The 10,516-nt window shown below is 43.1% G+C and overlaps 1 protein-coding gene and 1 pseudogene across 1 annotated transcript; both read right to left on the bottom strand.

Annotated features, from left to right (window-relative positions):
- Positions 1-1,725: 1,725 nt before the first annotated feature.
- Positions 1,726-8,276, bottom strand: LOC128306459 (uncharacterized; annotated as a pseudogene).
- Positions 8,277-8,637: 361 nt separating this feature from the next.
- On the bottom strand, positions 8,638-9,995 carry LOC128306458 (putative odorant receptor 83c). Its single transcript, XM_053043979.1, has 4 exons — positions 9,241-9,995; positions 9,079-9,178; positions 8,747-9,007; positions 8,638-8,688 (listed from the first exon to the last, which is right to left on the bottom strand). Exons 1-4 carry the CDS (start codon positions 9,993-9,995, stop codon positions 8,638-8,640), a joined length of 1,167 nt encoding a protein of 388 aa, XP_052899939.1.
- Between the last annotated feature and the right edge of the window lie 521 nt (positions 9,996-10,516).

Below are 10,516 nucleotides of genomic sequence, written 5' to 3'. Positions count from 1 at the left end.
GCATTGCGTTGCAAGTTGGTTGCAAAGTTAGTGTATAAACATTGCATACCTTACGGCGCAGTACCAGGTGCTACCTCTTCCGTGCATGCTCTCCTGGTACTTTAAATTCGGAAACTGGTAGTTTTCGAAGAAATTTTTCACGACCAACGGGAAAGTTAGTGTTTAAACATTGCATACCTTTCGGCGGTTTTCGACCAAAATTGCTGTACTAGGTGCTACCTCTTCCGTGGATGCTCTCCTGGTATTATACATTCGGAAACAGGTAGTTTTCGAAGAAATTTTTCTCGACCAACGGGAAAGTTAGTGTTTAAACATTGCACACCTTTCGGCGGTTTTCGAGCAAAATTGCTGTACTAGGTGCTACCTCTTCCGTGGATGCTCTCCTGGTATCGGAAATCGGAAAACAGCTGGTTTAGAATGGAATTTCGTACCAGCTAATGGCGATCCAAGTAGTGGCGTTATCGTTCTCCTTAGCGCATAAAAACGTTTATATATAGAGACTAGCTTACTATGCCCGTTTACAGGGCTACGCAACAGAACGCTGAGATGTACGCAAGGGAGCTTTCTTTCCAAGACTTTGCTGGTGTTGTTACATCATGTTTGAAGTACATCTCCCTAACACCGATAATGCCGTAGCAAAATTATGGGCCCCCCTTGAAAAATTCCGCCCTGGGCCTCCAAGGGGATTGATCCTCCACTGAACGAAAGGGCACTAAATAAAAAAAAAACTCACACACGAACTCTCCAGTTCGGTTACATTGTGGTAGGGTTAATTGATAAGCTGCAGTAAATCAAATGTAGCTTGGTGTCACGATCCTGTTCCAGGTTGACATCGATAAATCTCGTAACCAGCAATTAATCGATTTGCTACGGCGGACCGCACCGTTCATCAGTCGTTGTCGTCTAATAGATTTGACAGCTCTTCGTTCTTTGCCCTCGGAGCAGTCAAGGGTGCTGAAGCTACATAGCTAGCTTCAATACGATCTGCAGGAGTCACTCTTATCACTCTTAACACCTAGTGGCTACGTGATCAGTTTTTTTTTGCATCGAGATACCGTAGAATCAAAACTGCACCGTTTTGCGCAGGCTATTTTCCGTCACCTCAACACTCCGACACGGTCGCTTAATGCCTTAACACCTTTCCTGACCAAGCTGACAGCAGGAATTCACGCAGAGACAATGAGCCCCTTGATTACTGTTGCGCTATGATGATTAACAATGCAAATTTTGCCGTGCGGAAGAATGCTGCGCAAATGAGCACCGGACCAGTACGCGGCGTCACCCTTAGCAAAAACCACCTCCAGCCGTACGGGTTGCTTGAGATTGTTGGAGATCCCGTTTATCTCGCCCGGTGATTGCATGTGCTCCACCGCAACGCAGATAGAAACCATCCTCATCAGGTATTCCGTACGGTTGTCCACGGATGTCATGGTGCGATGAAATGAATTATCAGAATTTTATGAAAATGTCCGTCCACCGTACCGATGTCCATGTTTCGCCGTGTCACAGTTGAGTTCCAAGAAAACCCTAGTATATCTACCTCCCCAACAGCTCACCTGGAAGGGTACGATTGTCGGGCGCTGTAATCGAACCGTTTGCCATTCGCTCTTAGACTTCGTTTGGCCTCCGTCGTCGATCAAAATCCATTTTCCCTTCCCCCCTCCCCAACTCGCTGCTCGCGCTGTTCCAAACTTAAACCCAGAGTACCTGGGCGATTATGTCAACTTAATCATGTTCGGATCGATTTGATTTGATTTCTTGCACGAGCCCGGGTCCGGACGAAGTGTAACTCGATGTGGGCTGCCTAGACATGCCCCGTAGATTGTCTACCTGTGAGTGAACATACCAGAAGAAGAAGGGGCAAAAAAGACGAAACAAGATTTTCACTCTACACCCCACTCCGCACCCGCGGGTCAAACATTTACCGACCCTCAAACGAGAGTGCCCCAACAGGTAGCGACGCAGAGGAACACGAACTATGATGCTCCGGTCCCGGTGAAGGCGTCCACATCCACGTCTGAAATGGATCTCCAAAGATCTCCAAAGAACCGGGCACGGTTAGCCGGTGGGCCGGTGACCTTCCGCAACCTGAAGAATGGCTCCATCAAGAAAATCTCCAGCGGTGCATTAAATGACGCGTTGTTCCAAATTTTAGCACTTCGGTGTTATCTTTGGACAACTTTTGATTTCTCTATCTACCGGATTGATCTGCAGCCACGGTCGAGTGGCGTGTTATTGCGTGCGGTGGGAATGCTGGCGTGTGTTCGTCCCTTCCACATCCCTTCACGATCACCGTACCATCTGGGCTAACGGTGAATTCCGGGCCAGGTTGGGTGGTGTGGGAGGAGTGAAAGAGAAAGATCGCGAGCGAGAGTCCTACCTCAGTGTCTTAGCCTAATAGCTTCTTTGGTTGGCTACTTTGATTTCGATCATATTTTATGGAAGTTGATGCCTCGACCGTCACACGTTCGGAATGATGGACGTTCGACCGTTCCAAGCGTAATGACCGGCACCAACTCCGACGCGCCACGCATGTGTGCGGTTTGCCAGGCGGCATTGGAGACCGTAAAACGGTGATCTTTGGGGAGAGCCCTTGCGCACGAAGTTGGTTAGTGTGGGCATAAATTAAGCAAGCTGTTTCGGTGTGTCCGGTGCGCGGTTTCAAAGTTCGAAGACTTGCACCGCAAGGAAAATATGGGAATCAATTTATCGGTTACTTCTGACTGTGTGATGGCGGAAGTGACCTTTAGCCGGTGGGTTTAGCTTTTTGTTTTTCGTTCCAGATATTCTTGAAGCTTTAGAATAAACAATTACCTTCTGGAGATAAAATTCGTCAGAGATGAGTAATTTATTTTCGTTCATATTTGAACGGCTTTATTGGAGTTTTAAGAATTTATTGTGCCATTGATGACGCAAAATATCCAAACAACAGTTCCAGTTATATTAACCGTCAACTCTACAACCGGTTACACGACAATGATTTCCATTTTCAAAATAAAATAACTTTTAATTTAAATATGGCTTAACCATAACGGGGGAACATTATTTATTCGTCTTAAAACTTTAATAATTTCGATTGCTGTGGTAACTAAAATTGCATACTTGAAGCACGAAGGCAGGCATGAAATTAGTATTTAAAAAGTAGTATTTTATGAACGTTGTTATGTATGAAAACTCAATTTGTTTCCAGAATAATGACTAAATATAAAATGCTTTAAGGGATGATAAGCGATAAAACTGTAAGCTTCAAAGATGCAGAAGAAATCACGAATGAGATCGACACATATCGTTTTGTTTGATTAGTTTGAGAATTTTGAGAAATGCTTGGTCGAACCACTATCTTGTTTATATTTATTACTTATGTGAAATAATTATTAGAAAGAAGTAAAATATATACTAGAATAAACATTGGTTGAATATGAGCATCTTATTAAAAGAAAATTAGAAAATATCATGATTAGTTCACGTAATTTGAGCCACCCTTGAGTGTTATCTGTCAAAAACTTGGGTTTTCATACACAAAAACGTGAATAAAAAATACTTAATGAGTTGTTAAATTTCTCTCTTTGTTATTAGAAAGAAAACTAATTGGACGGCTTTGTGCTCCAAGCATGACATTTTATTTTCCAATACAACCAAAGTTATCAAAGTTTTATGGCGAAAATTGTATGTTCCCCGAACAAAATGTATAGAATTCCTGGGTACACCGGTCGTAGAGATAAAGGTGTAAATTTTGGTCATTGACACCACGGTTAATAAAACAGCATGTCGTACAACAATCTTTAAAGCTCCACATCCCTATTTTACTCAGTGTTGCATGAAGATAGCTGACAATGTTGCAAATTCTAATTAGACCACCCAAACAGGTAACTACGTATTGCCATATTGAATGGTTATTGATACCATAACGCAAGCTTTATTGGACGGAGAGTAAAATAAACATCACTGCTTTACGATGCTTTGTCAAAGCAGAATGTTTAACTATTCCACTGATGTATCTAGTCAGCGGCGGATCAAACGGTAGGCGGAGTAGGCGGTCGCCTAGGGCCTCGCCGTGTTGGGGGCCCCAAACAACTTGTGCCGATTGTGCGATTTTTGGAAATTTAGCGGCAGAGTTAATTTATAGCACAAAATCTAATTAAAAAGGTAGAAAATTGGTTATCCTTGGTTAGATATTTTTTTTTATTTCATTAGCTATATCGGCCCGGTTACACGGCTACGCAAGAGAAGTATGCAGTGTAATCAAACTCCTTCTTCTTTATCGGCACGACATCTTCAGGATGTTTAAGCCTACCATTTCTATTTTTTTACTTTATTTACCCGTAGGATAGTCAGTGCTGCGTTCGGAGGTTTGATGGTCCAAATGATTTTTTTCCGTGGTCCTGTCTTGTACAGATCGACTGCGCTACCGCCTACTCCGCCTACCGTTTGATCCGCCGCTGTCCACATGCAAACTGTCTTGAATGTACGACAATAGAAAACGTAGAACATAAGTTTACAGACTCCGCCATTTGAGCTGCTAATCAAACCTGTATTGGACAATATGAAGAAAAGGTACAGAACTGTTATCATGTCTGCAATTATAAATTATGTTAGAATTGAATAATTCTAACAAAGAAATATATAACTACTCAAACATAAGCAAAAATCATTGGAAACAACTGATTTTCTTTTAGTAATATAGTTGGGACATAAGCTTTGTAAAAATAGAAATAAATCTTGTTTTGTTAAGTTAAAAAAAGCAGATTTGTTTAGTGACATTTAAACTCGATGGAATCTGGTTACAGTTTGGGGCAATTGAGAGTTATCCTAAGTCTAATACCCAGCCAGCAACACTCGTGAAAGAGGAAGCAATGCTCACGTTCACGTTTATCGTCTGTTCACACCCACTTTGCTTCCGCACCACCACGCTGCTTGGCCAACGAGGTCGATTACCAACGTTGTCGATGTTTGAGTTTGAAAAGTTTCGAACTCTCCAGCTCTGCTGAAGCATATAACGTGATGCATAAGTGGAAACCAGGGGTTTGCGTGCGCTTGTGCGTATATAGAACCATTCTCGTAACGCCCACGATATCAGCACACAGCGAGATGGCAAGCGTGACGTTAACCATCGAGTGGTACGATTGAAGGAAGCAGACGTACGAGGACACCAACTCAAACAGGCTACACTGCTTTCACTAGCGTTCATACAATTCTATTTCTTCGCCTACCCTACCTCCGAAAAGACAGTGCAAGCCGCACAATCGCACACAAACTTCCTTTCAAGAACGTGCAGCTATTCGAGTTTGCTGCTCATTCAAGCACGGAATCCCGTCAAACGGGAGCGTCCCGATGCGTCTGTCGCAACGGTACGGGTCCAGCCCCCTGCTCCCATACGGGGTCAGAGTCCCCAAGGGCCACGCCAGCGAATCGGGCCCCAAAAGCCGACCGAAAAGTGTTCATCGATAAACATTCTTTCCGCCGGTCGTCGGGACGATGAGTTTGCGGGTGCGTATATACGTGGTCTGCGATATGAAATTAATTAGACAAATTAATGTATTAACACGTTTCTCATCAAACAGTACCCGGGTGATGCGTGCGAACGCTTTTGAGCGCTTGGCAAACAAGTAAACAGAGGACTAAAGGGCTCACGACTCGCCCGTACGATGGCGCAGGAGAAGCGGCATATGTCAACATCCGGAATCACGTTTTCTTTCCCGCTCGCCTCTTAGCGTCTCTTAGGTGAGCGAGATCGTACCGTGATGGATGGTGGTGTTGAAGTTTGTAGAGTATGGGCAGGGACGTGCGAAGGTAATCATGTGTGTACAGGTAACGCACGGAAAAGATTCTTTTAAATTCTATAACCAACACAGACCTCAGATAACATTGACTTTATCACAAAATCCAGATCTTTAGGGAACTCTGGACGCATGTAATCTGCACTATCGGACCTCAATGAATCGGAGCAAACAACTTTCGGAAAATTTACACAGCAGAATCATGCAGAAGGTTCAATGTCTGGAATATCCTTTAACGTTTCTAAACATACGCTCATAATTACCGAACGCCTACACCATTCATCCAATCCTACAATGATAATTACTTCCAATTTTGTAATTAACCTTGAATCTTCCCCTTCGACGTTTGATTCACCTTTATTAGTTCACCTCGTGCGTAAAGCTAAATTTCTACAACAAAGTCGTGGGTATTGCATGAATATGTTATATATATTATTCCCAGTGATCTCTCTTTATTCTTTATTTGAACTAATTAATGGTGTTGTTATGAAAAAGTATGTTAAATAAAATCCTTTTATTTAAAATGGGTTATTATAATGAAAGTAAAATGGCAAAAATGGTAAAACAATGCAATGGTTCTTTAGGAGGACCAAGGGACAGCAAGCATTTTATTTTTTAATTCATTTTGATACCGAAAACCGGAATAAGAGACGTATTCCAATTTGTTATGAATTTAACCCGAAATGCAAACTTCATTTAATCAATCATTTTTCATTAATTTTAACAGTACATGGTAAAAAAAAAACAGTTCAATGAAACTGATGAATGTTGAACTGAAAAATGAAATTATATTTACTGTGATTTGCAATAAACAATTTCGATGAATGTTATTGGCAAAGCCAATAGAAAAATAAATGTACAAGAAATAAGTTGATATTAAAACAAATTATATATTAAAAAATTATAAAGAATAATTCATTACACCTACCGAATTATTTCAATCCAAAAGGAGTGGTAAAAGAGTTTTACTCACCCTTACAGAGTGATTATAATTCGAAGAGTGATACAAAAGTTTTACTCACTCCTGAGTGAGTTTCTAGTCGGCACAGAGAGTGAGAGTGAGTATAAACGCAAAAGAGTGGTAAAAACATTAATGCAGTGTTATACTTTTTAATGAATCTCAAAAGAGTGGGTAAAGGTTTCAAATCTTTAAACCCACACTTTGACTCTGATTCAAATCATTGAAAAGAGTGATGATTCTCAACTCTAATAGGGATCACCTCCTCTCTTTCTCCCTCTCTTTCTTGCCTCACTCTCTCTATCTTTCTCTCTTTTTCTCTCTAACCGTTCCTTTCTTGTTACATGCTTTTCATCATCATAAAAATGGAGTACACCTTCTTCATGACCTGCAAGAAGACAACACGTATATCACCGGAAATTGTCGTACATTCAGAAACAGATTCAAATCAATTTTGACCATTCCAGCACAGGTGAGTCGGCTCGGATGTTGACTACGGTGTAGCAATAAGTGAAAGATGCGCTTGTTCTTCTTACTCAGCTCGCATACCCGGCACGCACAGGATGAACAGCTGTATCGTGCAGAGTGGTATCAGAAATAACCCCGGTAGCCACAGACTCTGAGAAACAAAACCATCAAACTCTTTCGTGTTGGGCAAACGTCCAACTTACAGTACGCAGCACGTAAAGCATCAGAACGAGCTCTAACGACAGTGACACCACCTCGACAATTGCCTGTGCTGAATAGATGTACTCAATATATTGCACGAACTGCTCCAACCGTCGCTGACCGATAATTATTTTGCAAAGCTTCTCCCGCACGGCGTTGTCGTCACCGTGCTGGTCCATCCGGCTCAAAAGCTCATCCAGATCGGCTAAATCCAGTTGCAGGATGTCGTACTGGATGCAAATGTTGAGAATAAAGGCAAAGTAAATGTTCTGGCTGGCGGTCAATCCGGGCGGTGTCCACAGGATACAGCTAAGCTGGTAGAGATAATTCAGCTCGTAGCCTGTCTGACTGTTCGGGTCCACGTACGGCAGGTAAACACCGAACGGCAGTATCTTCTCGTGGTTGTATAGGAACAACAGGGCCGGACCGAATGATGCGAGGATAGCGCCGATCAGAAACATGATCGTGTAGATCATTACACCGCGGAAGAATATCTCCGTATACCAGCGCAGGATGACCATCTGTCGTGCATCCTGCATTCCACTGAGGTACGTGTCCCGTGCCATCTGCATCAGCTTTGGCATGTCAGCCCGGTATACCCACGCCCCAACAAGGCGCGACAAACCGATAAAGCCAAAACCTAGGGTGGCCATCACAAACGACTTACGGAACAGATCGTCACGAAACAGCAGCAAAATGTCATAGAACGAGACAACCATAAATAGTCCCGCCATCAGCATCACCGTCACTGAACGTGGATTGACATTGAGCACTTTGGTGTATGCGTCCACGCCCAGTATGCGAAGGATGTGGTACTGCTAGGACAGGATACGATCGAACTGGTCTATCGGACTTCCGCTGACCACTGCCATATTGAAACTAGCAAGCCAAGGCGTTCAATGAGCTAATACACAGCCAACCCTTTCTACCGAATCGCTTTTGCAAACACACTTCAAAGTAATTATGAACAAAACTGGGGTGGGAAGATAATTAACTCTGATGCAATAGGGGTTCCTACGGTAGAATTACGAAATGTGCTGCTGTAATATTTAAACCCCTAATCGAGGTCATTTCTGGCTTTGAACAATGCTGGATGTCTACAAAAAACACTAGCGGAACTCCGCGTTGGCGTGCTAGGCAAATCCTTGAAGTGTTGGAATATTGTGCGTTACAAGTTGGAATGCGATGTAAATGAATAGCTTGCAGTGACCTCTCGTTTGTCTCTGGATATGATTACGTGGTGTTTCCTAACATCATGAAAAATGAGTAAAACGTTCGCGACATCTGAAAAGAAAGATTAACCATTTAGTACTATTAAAAGTAGTAATTTCTTGAATCTCACACTACCCTTACGCACATTTAGGAACAGATTCAAGCAGATCGGTGTCATACGCGCACATGTCAGTGTTTTGGGATGTTGGGAGCTAAGCAATAATAGGCGAAAATTTTTTTTATCCACCATTGACAACTCGTTCCAAGTAAGGTCATATACGTTGTCCGAAAACTTGTCACCTTTATGCTCAATGATGGTGCCGAGCAGACAGAACAGAAAGAGTTGCAGTGAGAACGTCGGTATCAGTACCAGGCCAGGGATCCAGAGAGACTAATAAAGAGTAAAAGAAAAATAACGAGCCAACATAAACACGACAAATAAGACCGTTTGACAATACGTACGAACTGCAATACAAAGAGTGTGATCACAATCTGTAGTCCAAGCGATAGTACCTGCACACCTGAGAGTACCGTGTGCGAATCTTCAATGCTGGAGATAAAGCTGTCGGGAAGGAATAAAGAAATGAAGTTTTTCTGAGTGCTCACTCACTTACCAAACCGAACCTCACGAGCCGTTGCTGACCGTGCAGCATTGTCCGTAGCTTTTGCGCGATCAACACCTCCCGCATGGGACCATGCGAACGTATTAGCTCGTCTAGGTCTAGTAACTGCACCTCCAGGATGTCATACTGAATGCAGATATTGAGTACCAGCGCAAACACCATACACTCCGATGCAACTAGCCCGGGAGGTGTCCAGATAATGCAGCTAACCTGATACATGTAGTTCAGCTCGTACCCCACCTGGGAGGATGGATCCACGAATGGGAGCACTACACCGTACGGTAACACACGCTCACCGTACAACAAGTACACACCGAGAGGAAATATGGCTGCAGCAATGGACGTCCCAATGAATATGACCGTGTACACATTAACAGCGCGTTGAAAAAGTTGCGTGTACCAGCTTAAAATGTGCATTTCGCGCTCGTCATCCTTCACCAGCCGGTACGTATAGTAGGTTTGGTCCAGTAAGTCCGGTAACACATGGTTGTACGTCAAAAATACCGCTATCAGACCGAAACCGATGGTGGCAAAGAAGATCGTAATCAGCACAAAGACAAAGTTAAACATGTCATTCTTGAACAGGACCAAGTCGTAAAGCGATATCACGAAAAATAGTGATGCCATGAACACCACCATGACGGTTAGTCCGTTGACACGAAACTGCCGATCGTAGGAATCTAAGCCGATCAGTTTCAGCAGAAGTCGCTGTCGTTCAATCAACCGATGAAGGGTGTGGATCGGATGATCTGCCATCGTGGTGCGCTTGGTCGGTGTAATCAGAACAGAAGGTACAGTGAGACTGAAACGAATTGCTCAGGCTTGCAAGCAGACATTGAGCTCCAATAATTATCTACTGATTAATTTTGAAAACGGCGATTGTCAGCTGTTGGTAGCTACACTGATGTCTCTTTCCAGGACTATCTATTGGTATTACCCCAGCACTCCAATGAAGGTCGGACACATTAAATATGGCGATGCATTAAATTGCAATGCAACTGCAATCATCTTCAACCAACAGAGAGAGAGAGGATCAACACCGTCAGGATATTGGATTGCAAAACTGGGAACCCAACATTTATGACATTTCCAAACGCTGAAATGTGAAGCCTTTTTTCTATTAGGTCCGCAAAAAAATATCGGCCGTTTCGAAATCGATGGGACCACTGTGGACTGTGGCGCGATTTTGACGTTTACAAACGTCAACGTATCATCGAAAAAAAGAAGTATCATTTTGTCCGAAAAGGAATCCGCGATTTGCCCGAAAGGTGGAAAAA

The sequence above is a fragment of the Anopheles moucheti genome, chromosome X (genome assembly GCF_943734755.1).
Source record: "Anopheles moucheti chromosome X, idAnoMoucSN_F20_07, whole genome shotgun sequence".
NCBI classification, from domain to species: Eukaryota; Metazoa; Arthropoda; class Insecta; order Diptera; family Culicidae; genus Anopheles; species Anopheles moucheti.
This window is presented reverse-complemented; position numbering and strand designations above follow the sequence as displayed.